General features: G+C 35.3%; 1 protein-coding gene across 6 annotated transcripts in view; it reads left to right on the top strand.

Moving 5' to 3' along the window:
• LOC107693106 (stonin-2-like) overlaps nt 1-5,203 on the top strand; it is a 26,229-nt gene extending 21,026 nt beyond the window's left edge. For 4 of the 6 annotated variants that reach the window (XM_016492353.1, XM_016492356.1, XM_016492354.1 and 1 more), the window contains 2 exons: nt 1,974-2,176; nt 3,642-5,203. In XM_016492353.1, the coding sequence (XP_016347839.1) occupies nt 1,974-2,176; nt 3,642-3,719 (281 nt within the window). In that variant the 3' untranslated portion in view covers nt 3,720-5,203. The remainder of the gene's footprint in view (nt 1-1,973; nt 2,177-3,641) is intronic. The other 2 variants (XM_016492351.1, XM_016492352.1) reach the window with 1 other exon arrangement.
• The last annotated feature ends 9,158 nt before the right edge of the window (nt 5,204-14,361 follow it).

The following is a 14,361-nucleotide window of genomic DNA, read 5'->3' as shown; positions in this document are numbered from 1 at the left end:
ATCAGGGGTTCAACCGCAATTATACGAAGCTACGAGAATACTTTTTGTGCGCAAAAGAAAAAAAAAATGACTTTTTTCAACAATTCGTCTCCTCCGCGTCACCCTATAGCGCCATTTTGGAGAGTATCACATACGTAAACAACGTATGTACGCGGATACGCGTTGTTTACGCTTTGAGCTGAACATAAACAACGTATCCGCGTACATACATTGCATACGTTGTTTACGTATGTGATACTCTCCAAAATGGCACTATAGGGTGACGCGGAGGAGACGAATTGTTGAAAAAAGTCATTATTTTTGTTTTCTTTGCGCACAAAAAGTATTCTTGTAGCTTCGTAAAATTACGGTTGAACCACTGATGTCACGTGGATTATTTTAACGATCTCCTTGCTATGTTTCTGATCCTTGATCATGTAAGGTTACTTAGTGTCTATGTGAGGGTCAGAGAGCTCTCGGAATGCATCAAAAATATCTTAATTTGTGTTCCGAAGATGAACGAAGGTCTTAGGGGTTTGGAACGATATGAGGGTGAGTAATTAATGGCAATTTAAATTTTTGGGTGAAGTATCCCTTTAAGAGTTTTTGAATGCAAAAAAGGTGACCTGTGTTGTTCTGAAGTTTAAAAGTAGTATAGAAGTCAAATAGTAACCAATAATTGCTGTCACTTCTGAGTACTCATGCACATCTGTAATGTTAAATGTTTTTGTCAATTTAGTGACCTACAAATTGAAATATTTAGATATAGCATTAGCGTAGCATAGCCATGATACGGTCTCTACCTTCAGGTCAAACTGATCTTGTTCTTCTCTGTTACTCTTATGCAATAGCATATGCAAATAGTTGTTTAAGAGCGGTTTTATTTTATCTAGTTGTTTCATCACATGGATGTCAAATAGGTCTAGTCAGTAAATTAACCAACAATTGTAACTTTTTCTTAGTCTTACGGTATAATGATTTTACTGGTGCCCTGTATGAAAGATTTTGAAATAATGCCAATATTTGAAAATTATATTATTATTTTAGTGTTTGTTTTTCACTATAGTCATGATAATAATACCAGTATAGATAGTATTTAAAGATTTTTATATTTTGGTGCTGCTGAATAAATCCTCACAACCTCCAAATCACAATGCTATGGTAAAAGCCATGCCTCTTAATGAAGTATTGACTCCCAAAGCAAGTGCAGTGGTGTAGAAATCTTTTATCCTGTTTGTAGATTTTCTGTTGTCATAGCATTTGCATTGTGGTCAGTCCTGGTATTTTTTTTTTCTGTCAATGGCCAGTGCTTTAGGCTTTTCAATAGTATATCAGCAGGGATCCCCTCCTCCTGCATGAGTCTGATTGGTTAGACAAAACTCACGCTGTCATCATCTGTTAATTCACAGGCTCACAGTCTGACATCCCTGAGCTTTGCAATTCAGCTTTTCCTCAAACGATTTTTTCTTTCTCTCTAAAATTCTCACTTCTCTAAAGTCATATTTCAAATAATAGTATGCAAAAAGTATATAGAATAATAATTTAGTTCACCCATATGACTTTTTCTTCTATAGAACACAAAAGGAGAATCTCAAATTCTTGAAAGGACAAAAAGGCACACTATATATTTCAGAAGTAGTTCATATGACTCGTGAGCTACTTTTTGCAACTTTACAAGATATTTACATCGTTTAGGTTCAAGTTAAAAATTAGCATTTTTTTGCATATTCAAAGTTTTGCCATCAAGACAAACACAAACCAATGCTGTTTGGCATCATTCATCTGAAGAAAACGTCTTTTTCATTAAGTTCTTCAGTTCATTTTAGCAGAATCGAGGCCAGTTCTATGCTAATGTTAAATTATACATATCTACGCTGCTCAGGTCCAGTGGTTTACTTCATCTAAAGGGTCCTCTAGTAATTTGCATGAATTAATTATTTGCGTTAATATTGTATGCATTACATTAATATGGTTGTGGATGGTATTTTTTGTAGCACTGGGACATCCTCATACGTTCTACTGTCATTTGGAGCTGGGCTCAGATTGGGAGGTGCCTCCTAAGTTTGAGTGCCTGGTGGAGGTTGAGTTTGACATGCCCTCTGCTTCTGCGTCCAAAGCCACCGTTCGCGCTCTGTCCGTGGGGGACAGAAATGACTTGAAGAAATGGATCACCTACAAATCACATTACTCCTATCAGGTATTCTGTCTGTCTGTGTGTGTGTGTTATGGGAGGGTGAAGTAGCTGTGCCACCTTTTGCTTAAGTTGTCCTCCAGGCAAGGAGGAATGAGGTAAAACTAACACACTACTATATTTCAGTTATCTGCTATCAACTGAAAGTGTCGTTAAAAAAAGTTGTCATTAGAAAATTCCAAATGAAACTATAAACATAAACGGGGGGGGGGGATTTATTACTTGAAATGAAATAAACAACTGAAATCAAACAAACTGTTTTTTAATTCAGCTAGTTCCCAAGGCAACATTTTTTATTTAATTTTATTTACATTTTTTATTTATTTAAATTGATGTACTAAAATAACTTAATATAAACACAAAAGCTTCTAAAATGACAAAAACAGCAAAATTACTAAAACGTTAACTAAAATTATTTTTTTAAACTAATAAATTAAAAACTAATTTCTTCTTATAAAAATAATAACTGATTCCAAATGTTACTGCGTATATTAGTTAATACAACTATAATATTATCTCAATGATACTAAAATAAACTTGCCATATGTAATAACACTACATATATTTTAACCTAACTGTGTATATTTCAACTAAAATAAACATATTTTATATCAAATAAATTTGCTTTAGTTTAAGATTAATATCTTAATTTTTTTGCATAACATTATCACTTTTCTCATGTGCTCGATCGCAAGAAACTGTATTATGATGGGTGCCTACTAAATGCTATGTATGGTCAAATGAGAAATTATGCATATAGTTGCCTTACCCCACTCTCCTCTGAATCTGTGTTAGTGTAGTAGTGATTAAAGCTGTTTATACCATGTTTTCTTATACACCTGTCCTCACCCTAAGTATTACACAAAACCAGTAATTTAATTTGGTTATTTAGTGGTGATTTTCAAACCCTTCGGGCGGGTCTGAGCTAAATGTCATGTACCCTGTGACAAAGCCACTGAAAGACAAGTTGTCACCCTCAAGCAACCTGCTGTGTCAGCTGCCAGAGCTTGTTTTCCCTACTGCATTCCAAACATGTCATTAAGGTGGCTGGAGCTGTTTTCTACAAACATCTGTTCCCATTACTGTTCAGCAGCCACAGGGAGTGATTCATCACTGAGCAGAGGTGTGCAACAAACAGCAGGACGGCAGGAACAAGATGTAAAATCTGCCTATAACCTCAGTATAGGAATGAGAGAGAAACCTGCTGATGAAGCATCTTGCTGTATATGATAAATGCAGCATAGCTGTGGGGCAGGACAGTGGCAGCAGGTGTCTGAACCCCGGTGAGGTCAGTCATGGGCAGATTGAATTGGGTTGAGCATGTGAGAACAGGTGATGCTTGAGATGATGTTGTTCTGTTTACACTAGGCTATTAGTCCCGACTTCCTTTCGTTGTGAGTGACTGCCTCCTTCTGGCTAATGTTTGCTACTACTTGACTACTCACTTGCACTTGCTTCTGTTGTCCTGTAGGTGGCAGTGGAGCAGAAGAATGAGCGCACATTGGACAGTCCTCAGAAGGAGCAACCAGGCCAGTGCACTCAACAGTGAGGAACCAGGAAGAGAGGGAGGTTTAAGGCTTGCACTTGTTGAATGAGAGAAAGTTCAACCCTAAACTGGGGTAGTTTTCATTTACATTTCTTGCTCATTTGGACATTTTTTTTTTTTGCTTTTTGCAAAGATTACGTGTAATATTGAAATTAGATTAGAAGTAAGATGATATGCTAAAAGGGATCCCTTGCAACACTACAGTATATTTCCAGATCTCTGCAAGCATTGCATGTCCAAATATTTCAAGAATATGATTTGCTTTTGCTATTAATCGTATTTTATGGACATGGAAATCTGGCTTTGTCCACAAGGCGAGTAACTTGCAATCATCTCATAAAGTAATCTAATTTGCCTAAAACGATGCAGCTGTTGTGGTTTGTTTTAGCTGCAGATATCACAGAAATGTTGTGTACATTTTTCTGTATATTTTGGCCTATGAAGAGTCAAGAGTTGTGTAGTGTTACCAAGTGAGTTTTCTTTTTATTTAACTTTGTACAGAGGATAACGAGGGACTTTGTACAGAGGAACACATTTCAGGGCTTTTTTAAAATTAGAAAACAAACAAGTAAACCTCACTAAATTCTAATTAAACATGCTTCTAAAAATACATGCTAGTAAAATGAAAGGTACCAGTAATGCAAATTGTTTACCTTAGATTTGTGTTCATGAGTCTCTTATAAGCACATTTTAAATTGTTTTTATGAATATTTATTAGAGCAACAAAAATTCCAAATGAAAATATCATTCATATTCAATTAATTTGTTCACTTTTTTTCTTTGGGTTTTGTTTGCCACACAGACACACAGACACGGAAACAGAATCAAATACGAGTAGCTGCAAATGTGTTCAAGTCTTAAAGCAAAGTACTGCAGTGAGAAATGATTGTGAATGTAAAATACCCTGTACTTTGCATATCTTGACGAGTTAATGAGCATTTTTTAAATGAGTTTAACAATTAAGTAGGTTCAAAAGGTGTCATAATAACTTTGTAAAACTAGCAACTACTACTGTAATTTTTCAGGTTTATGTTCTGTTGATTTAACTAATTGTTGTTGAACTTTTACTGATAAGTTATAAGTGTTTAAAAAATTATATTTAAGATTACATTTCCCAAATAATATTTGTCCATTATTTTTGTTACATTTTTATTTCATATTTTGTTGTTTTGGTTTTGGGAGTCGCAGTTGCTTTGATTGTTCGGTGCACAAACCTAGTAGTAAGCAAGAATGAATTTGAAAATGACAATGTATTTTTTAATCATAATTAAAAATTATTATGATTTAAGATTGCTCTGTTTTGTCCTGTAATGCAGAGGAAAACATTTAATAGAACTATAAATTGCCTGATGATGGTTCATCTGACCTGACCATGATCTCACACTGTTAAACAAAAAAATGATAACCAATGTTGTCGGCTTTTCTTATTTGGCTTTTTTATTAAGTACACTGACATAATTATTTAAAAAAAATAAATACAGTTATGTAATATTTGAATACTTCTGTTAATACTGACACTTTGATATTAGGCAAAGACATATTTTGCAATAGTGTCTTCAATTTCATTTATTATGTCTTAAAGAATGTTTTGTCTTCCACATAATTGTAATTCCACTAACATCAATCACTCAGTCATCATTTATCAGCTGGATGGCATGCATACAATAAAGTATGTTTGATTTGGGGGAGAAAAAAAGAAATCTTGTTACTTGATGCAGAAAAAGTTCTCACTTTGGAAATTAGCTTGTATTTAGATTTTGTGGATGCCTATGCTTTTTGTTTTAAGAGTTTGAAAAGATATTTCTTATATATGATCACAATGTAATTGGGTTATATTAACAAACATGAACATGAACATTTTAGTGAAATGCGTGGACCACAAAACAGGTTATAAGTCAGAGGAGCAGAAACCCACATGCAAATATAGACATTATTAAATATTAATTTCTTGTTTTGGTACTTAGGTGGATGGCTCTCCAAAATACTGTCAAGTGCTTCACCAGCTTTTTCTACCTATGAATCGGAATAACAAAAACATGCATATAGTACCATTTTACATATGCTTATATTGCAACAGTGTAGTGAACACCGGGTACAGTGATTTATGTTACCGTCTAATTTTCTCTATGACAGACAGATGGCCCAAATAACTTATTTTCTTGTTTTTGCACAGTGTTATTTTAAAGGCTAGATTCAACAGTTTTGCTGGGATAAAGATTTTGAGAGAAAACGGGTTTGAATGCTGGCCTATTCAGCAACTGAGCTGCTCTGTTGGCAGTCATCAGTTTTCACTAAAAAGCAGCAATAGAACCAGGGTTTTACCCATCGTAACTGTCTGTACTTTCAGACAATTTTACATTCATCCTCAAATTTTCTGGGTAATGATCAGACTTTTTGCCTTTATATGCCTCCTTTCCCCCTATTCAACTTTTGTCCTGCATGGATCTTTTTATACATGCTTTGCTGCTGCGATAATTTACAGATGATGTCAGTTAGGTTAGTGAGAAATATCATGAACCTGTACTTTTCCAGTCTATAACCCGAATATAAAATGTGAAGAAAGTATTAGCCCCTCAAATCGTCGTAGTCAACATTTCGTGAGTTTCCATAGTTACCATCTCGAAAATTGAAATGCGGCAAATGTGAAGGAAAGGGCCACTCGAGACTAGACCTGCAACTTTATTGTATTTTCCTACACTGGCGATACAGAGAAAATCCTGGATAGGCTCGAGCGTTCAGAGCCCGTGATATTTTAGAAAAGTAATAGCTTTGTCCTAGAGAGAAATTAGGACTTTTTTTTATTCTGTAGCGCAGCAATTTCCCAGCGATTGTTGAGTGACACTAGGTGAAGCAGATATTGATCTAGCAGAGGTTTCTCTCCAGCAGGGACAGCGCCTGTGAGGATTCTCAAATTCTTAATAATTCATCCTCTGTCTGCACATGCATAAATGAGATCGGGTGAGACTTCTCCAGGAGATGCAGTTGAACTATAAAGTCATTTGAATTCAATACCTCCAAACCTCACAAGGACTGTTTTATAGGTAAGTTGGATTTTTTTCTAATTAATATTATTTTCAATTTATATCCCACCTGAAGCTGTACATTTCTATTTCTGTATTAGAATATATATATATGGAGAAAAGGTAGAGTGATTTATGATAGATAGATAGATAGATAGATAGACAGACAGATATGGATGCAAGAGTTATAGGTCTACCGTACAATATGACTGGCAACTGGTAAATGATAGTAGCCTATCAATCGCGTTTGTTGTGTGAAGAAAATTTACCCAGCAGAGGGCGCCAACAACAAACTTTATTTAAAAATGAAGAGAGATGAGTCAACAACAGCTGCTTCACCCTAGTCCTCCACACACTGACAGAGATGCTTTTCTTGGCCTACATTTTAGAAGTGGGTTGTATTCATCTGCAGTATGTCATCGGGATATAATGTTACCATATGCTCAATAAGGTCCTTTCAAACACAACTTGGCTCAACTTTTGCCGTAACTCCTATAGACGGTGGAGTAAGAAAACGGAACTTGTCCAAAATCTCCTCTGTGTTCTTTATGGAAAATGTTAAAATTTGTCAGTTTACGCCACTTTGACGTGGTGTGCAATGCATGTGATGAATCCACATTATTGATTTCTTCTGGGTGGGTTAGGGTTCTGCCGGTGTGGGTGGCATACAGTGTGCGCTGCCAAGATGGTTGGCACGACCGTCTGGCCCGCAAAGCCGAGGGCACTGTAGCGGATCTTAGCATGTTCAGATATCCTATCAAGCCATCTGCATGTTTGTTTATCATTCTTTTCATTTGTCAATTTGCTGTCTGTCTGGTAACAGAAGAAGGTCAGGGAAGACTGCCAAACCTCCAAAATGACTCTGTTGACCAATAAAGTGCCAGAGCTAAAACTCAGATCACAGATCAAAGATTACTGTGTTCCTGGTTTCATCATGGTCTTCGCACAATGTCTAGCATACCTCCGTTAATTTAATATGAAAATTCGGTCATCATTTATTCACTCTTATGTTGTTCCAAACCCATCTGAGCACAATTTTATTATTTATTTATTTATTATTTGCTGGTGCCTTGTTTCAATACTATTAAAATTAATTTGAAATAAGTAATTTGAAAATTGTAAATAAGAGTGTTACTCACTGGCTCTGTCCCGAGCTTTTGTAAACATGCTTTAGTAAGACCAATCTTGAAAAAGCCAAATTTGGACACAACTGTTTTAGCTAATTTCAGACCTATTTCTAACTTACCTTTTATAGCAAAAATTTTAGAGAAATCAGCACTTCTGCAACTACAAAATTTTTTGGACACAAACAATATTTTTGAGACATTTCAGTCTGGTTTTAGGAAATATCATAGCACTGAGTCTGCCTTACTAAGAGTATTAAATGACATTCTGTTGTCGATTGACTCGGGGGATTCAGTTATTCTAGTTTTATTGGACCTGAGTGCTGCATTTGATACAGTTGACCAGACCATTCTTATTTCACGTCTTGAACAATGTGTTGGTATTCGAGACAAAGCCCTAAGCTGGTTTAAATCCTTCCTTTGTGATAGAACTTTCTCAGTGGACATAGGAAATGTGGTTTCCTCAGTTGCTCCTCTGACTTGTGGTGTTCCCCAAGGGTCCATTCTTGCCCCAACCCTGTTTTCTTTGTATATGCTTCCACTAGGTAATATTATTAAGAAACACGGAGTGTCATTTCATTTTTATGCAGATAATACACAAATATATCTGCCTCTGAAGCCACAAGACACAAAAGGTTTGGGAAATCTGTTTGCATGTCTAGTGGACATTAAATCTTGGATGTCCTCAGATTTCTTATGCTTAAATTCTAGTAAAACAGAAGTTATCATATTTGGGCCTCAGGTGAATAAGGCTAATGTAAGCCATAATCTTGGATATTTGAACTCCTTCATTAAGACTACTGTGAAAAATGTAGGAGTCCTCTTTAATACCTCCCTAAAATTTGACCAACAGATTAACACAGTAGTGAAGTCAAGTTTTTTCCATTTAAAACTTCTCTCTAGAGTTAAGTCTTGGCTATCGTTTAAAGATCTTGAGAGAGCCATGCATGCCCTAGTTTTAGCGCGATTGGATTATTGTAATTCTTTATATGTTGGTTTACCCCAGTCTTCTATATCACGACTCCAGATGGTTCAAAATGCTGCAGCCAGGTTTCTAACGGGGACTCGCAAACGAGAGCATATTACTCCGATTTTAAAGACTCTAAATTGGTTACCAGTGCGTTATAAAATTGATTTTAAGATATTGGTATTTGTTTTGGTATATGACCTGGCACCCTTTTACCTATCTGACTTATTAAAAGAAAATAAGCCAACAAGATGTCTGAGATCGACAATAAACATCTCCTTGGCTCAGCCTAGATCACGGTTAAAGACAAGAGGTGATCGTGCATTTGCAATAGTTGGACCGAGGGTATGGAATAACCTTCCTTCATCTGTGAAAGCTTCAAAGTCTGTCTATGAGTTTAAAACTAAGTTGAAATCCTATTTTCTTATCTTTTTAACTTTGTATGTTAAATTTTTGTTCTGGATTTTATTGATGTTATTATTATTGTTGTTATTATTATTTATTTTTTTCTGCTTTCTGGCTTTTTACTCTATTTGTACAGCACTATGGTCAGCTGCTGTTGTGTTTATCGGTGCTTAATAAATACATGAATGAATGAATGAATGCAGGATTTTAAACTTCAAAAATGACACAAAAGCACCATAAAATATTGTAAAAGTACTTCACTCATGATCTGTATTCCAAGTCTTCTGAAACCATACAATAACTTGTTGTTGTTCATGTTCACTGAAAAATCCAGAGAGCTGTTAAAGGAATTGTTCACACAAAAATGAAAATTCTGTCATCATTTACTTGCCCTCATGTTCCAAACAAGACTTAATCTTCAAAACACAAATGAAGAGAATTTTGAGAGGTATCTGTCTCTCCTTTAAAAGTCCAGGAAACCAAAACTTAGAAGATTCATCACAAAGGCATTATAAAACAAATATGAATTGAATGGTTTAATCCAAGTTTCATGACCAGATATGATTGCTTTATATGATGAACAGGTTTAATTTAGGCTTTTATTGATATACATGGAGAGCATCACATATGGTAGGTAAACAGGCTTGTGTTTGTGTGTGCATCATGATCAAGAAGTAATCTAATTGGTTTTCAGGTTTGTGTGTTCATATATGCTTTATGATTGCATGTACATCATTGTTTAGATGTAAACAAAAGTCTAAATTAAATCGGTAACTTCAGTATAGGGACCAATTCTCACTATTATTAACATATTGGCTATTTATTAGACTTTATAAAGCACATATTCTGCATGACCATATTCAACATCCCTAATCCTACCCAATACCTAAACGTAACAACTACCTTACTAACTATTAAGCAAATTAGGAGTTTATTGAGACAAAATCATAGTTAATGGGTTGTCATGGTGAGAATTGGATCTTAAAATAAAGTGTGACCATTAAATCTGTTTCCCTGAACCCCCCCCCCCCCCCCCTTTTGATGTCACTCACGACATAATCCAGTCTCGGACAAAAAGACCCTCTGTCTTTAGGTGAGTTATGGTTGAGAACACAATGTTGTTCAAAGGTGAAAACCGGTAATCCCTTCAATACTGTGGCAAATGATTATATCTAAACAGAAAAATAGCCATTATATGGATTTGGATTTATAGACTCAGTTGTCCAATAAAAGGCAAAAATGTCAGTCACATAGAGCATGAGGGAAAACTCACACAACATGACATTCCCATTATATATATATTATATATATATATATATATATATATATATATATAAATAAAAATAAAATCAACCATCACTATTAAAGGAATAGTTCACCAACAAAGAAAAACTGAGGTTAAAGTTAAAAAAGTTAATTGTTTTAATGATGGATATGTTTCTTACAAGCACACAGCTATTTGGATGACTTGTGGAATATTGTGATGTTTTTATCACCTGTTTGGATTCTCATTCTCACGGCACCCATTCACTGCAGAGGATCCATAGGTGAGTAAGAGATGTAATGATCAATTTCTCCAAATTGGTAATGATGAAGGAACAAACTTATCTACATCTTGGCCTGAGGGTGAGTAAATTGTCAGCAAATTTTCATTTTTGTTTCTTTCGTTTAAAAATAAGTTTCCAGTGACAACCAAAAGGGATTAATTACTTTTTTTAGGGTATTCTCTAGTTTGTAAGAAAAACATCAGCAAAGGCACTACTGGTGCTTTTAAGACCCCAGAAACCATTATGTTGAGCTAAAAAACCTATAACTTTTCTAATCTCCAAAGAACTGTATAGCAACTCCAGACTGCAAAGACTCACCCGGGAACCTTTATTCTTTAAAGTATATCGTTGACCTACAGTTAAGAATATGTGGCAGCACATCACCACCTTACAGATACAATTAACTCTTAATTTTCAGGGTAAAAAATACACATTTACTTATTCTGAAACTCAAAGTTTCAGCCTGATTCAGCTGTCTTGTCCAGATATATGTTTGGCCTTGGACCAACACTCCTAACAAGCCATTTCTCTCAAGCTGGGAGGCTTTAGCATTACAGCCAAAAGGTGTTATGGATGGATCTCTTGATTCCTGCTTTTGGCAGAGTAGAGCATATTTGCCTACGTCCCATGAACAGCTGTAGGATAAAGAACTCACTATTAAAAACATTGAAACTGGGTGGAATTCCCCTTTACGTAGTTCATTTGGTAACAAGATTTATATCGGCACAGGCATGACTTATGCTACACACCCATTGTTATTGCAAAGTTCTTAAAGCAAATTTATTTTCCATTTGAAATTAGTATATTGTAATGCATGAATTTATTTTTGCAATAAAAAAAATCACTTCAAGAGCAGTATGGATTTATGCAGTATTGCATGCAGTAACATGCAAAGCAATGCATTTATATTGCCTGTGGTTTGCATTGCATATTATGAATACCTTTTTAATACTTTATATGCAGGTTTCAGGTATTAGCATTTATGCAATACCAATAATAGCAACATTGTATAAACCAGAGAGACATGTAATAGCAGGCCAAGTAACAATGATAACAGAAGCATGTCATCTTAGAATGAGATAGCAATTTTTCAAATATATACTCCAGTATCCCCCACGAGGCTTGGAAAATGAATGGTTGTCAGTCCCACGAGGACAAGCGGCTTGAAAAATGGATGGATATATATGTGGGTTCTTGGGGATACTGGAGCCTAATATATATGTATGTGTTTGTATGGATGGACATGTTTAACTGCATCAGTTTTAACTGAGGTTAAACATAGAATTTATTACATGTATTAAAGGTCCTCATGACATTATCAAGGCCTGTGGTTGAACCCGCCACGTTTGCTCCCTCAGTGCATCAATTGTTTCCTCTTTACACCAGAGCAGGCCAGTTCTCATGATGAGAAAAACAGAAACCCAGAGCAGCAGAAGAGCAGGAGAGAACATGATGAGTTTCACACACTGAACAGTTAATGAAGTAACAACAACAGTTTTTTTAAGGGGCTGTTGAATCTTGAATATCACGTGTATTCTGCAGTTAAATGGGAAGTGTGTTACGTGTAATGTATAATTTTATAATGTCATGCATTTTTTATTTTTTTTAGTCCTTTGGGATGAAAAATATTTTGCCACTGACCCACAGAGATTTACCCATCTCTGTAGGGATGAGACATTAAACCAGTTAATATCAAATCTGGCCAGACATTCAGGCTGTCTTATCACACAGACTGCTATTTATAGGTGGGCTGACCCAGGTTCAATGTTTGGAGTGATGCTCTGCTGTCAGTTTTGATGAGACATAAACAAGGGCTTCACGCCGTGATCGACAGTCTCTGATCTTCTCCTTTTCATTTGCTTTGTTCCAGGAAAAGTGAACCTGCAACCTCCAGGTGTCAGGCATGCCAGTCTGTGGAGTAAAGGGCAGTTCATTAGTTGAATTGCCATTTGATGCCCAAGTGTCTACCACAACATCCTACACTAATTGACAAACAACTTCTTCACACACAACCTTTCTCTCTCTTAAAATCTGTTCTTTTTCAAGTCCAAGTATTATTCTGAAAGACTTTGTTCCAGTCGAGATTTGATGAACGTTAGAGATGATAACAGACTTTGTGCAGCAACTGTTATACACTGATAAAGCAATAGCAATTTCAGTTGGCAGAGGAATTCATCTTTTACTGAAGAAAAATCTGAAGATATCATCACCAGGAGTTCTTTTTATTGTACTTCGGTTGAATTGTTGATTTAAACTGTATTGAATATGCTTCCAGATGTTATTGCTAGCAGGCTGTTAGCTTACAAGTTAACGAGTAGCTATATAGCATTTATAATTGGACTGTAAAAATATCCTGTTAAATTTAAGACTGCTGTGCTAGAAATTCACTATGAAAAATATGGTAACAATGGGATGGCATATTGGTGCGTATATTATACAACTTATGTCATCAAGTAATGACAAAATGTTAATATACCTACCAAAATTCTCTTAAAATGTACTGATCCATGATTTTTATGAGCTTTTCATAACAGGTGATGGCATGATTTAGATGATCAGAAATTGAAAGGAAATGGCTTATGGGACGGAGTTTGTGTCTAACTGTTTTAGGAAAAACAATGCTTTTTATTAAAGTCATATTCATAAAAAGGGTATTTTTGAGGTGGCTCGGGTGAGATCTAAAGCTAAATTAACTCTGAATAGTCCAACGCATGGGTTGAAGTATGGTATGGTGCAAAAAAACCCTTCATGGAACTTATTTGAGCCATATGTGTTACGTAGATCTGAACTTATTCACCCTTTGAAAGTCATGCCACGTCTACGCTCAGTGCCCTCAATGACGTGCACTTGTGGAGATTCTTGATTGTGTTGCTTCCTTTAGCCCAGAAGCAACTGTAACAGATATATTAGATCATGTTTTTTTAACATTTTAATATATAAACCTTAAATTCTTCTTCTTTATGAACAATGCTCATTTTCATTTATGTTAGAGAAGTCTGACTATTACTGTTTGAATCTGGATCATCAAAAATAGAAAGATGAAAGTTTCGTTTTAATTCAAAGCATTACTAGAACTAGTTAATGTTGCAAGAATTTATGTTGTAACTGTAATTTGCTGTGTTCATTTTTTATTTGTTTATTAAAGCAATGAATGTAAATAGCTGAAAATGTACTCATCTTCAGACCATGCAAGATTTTCTATTCATTGGAACAGATTTAGAAAGATTTGCAGTAAATGGGTGCCGTCAGAATGAGAGTACAAACAGCTAACAAAAACATCACAATAATCCACAATTAATGCACACGACTCCAGTCCATCAATCATATGAATTGAAAAGCTGCATGTCTGCAATAAACAAATCCATTTTTAACTTCAAACCAGCTAAAATACAAGTTCTCTATCCATAATATTGCTTTCTCCATTAAAAAAGTGTCCATTAAGTGTCAAGTAAGGTCTTGTCTGAATTAGGAGAGAAATATAGCTATACAGATCCAGCAATGTTTACAAGTGAAAACAGTCAACAACACTTATAAACAGATAAGTCTGTGTATTTTCATGTCAGAGGACAACAGATGATGAAC

The sequence above is a fragment of the Sinocyclocheilus anshuiensis genome, unplaced genomic scaffold, assembly GCF_001515605.1.
Source record: "Sinocyclocheilus anshuiensis isolate Anshui unplaced genomic scaffold, SAMN03320099.WGS_v1.1 scaffold222, whole genome shotgun sequence".
In the NCBI taxonomy this organism is placed as follows: Eukaryota; Metazoa; Chordata; class Actinopteri; order Cypriniformes; family Cyprinidae; genus Sinocyclocheilus; species Sinocyclocheilus anshuiensis.
Note: the sequence above shows the minus strand (reverse complement) of the source record. Positions and strands in the feature narration are given on the sequence as shown.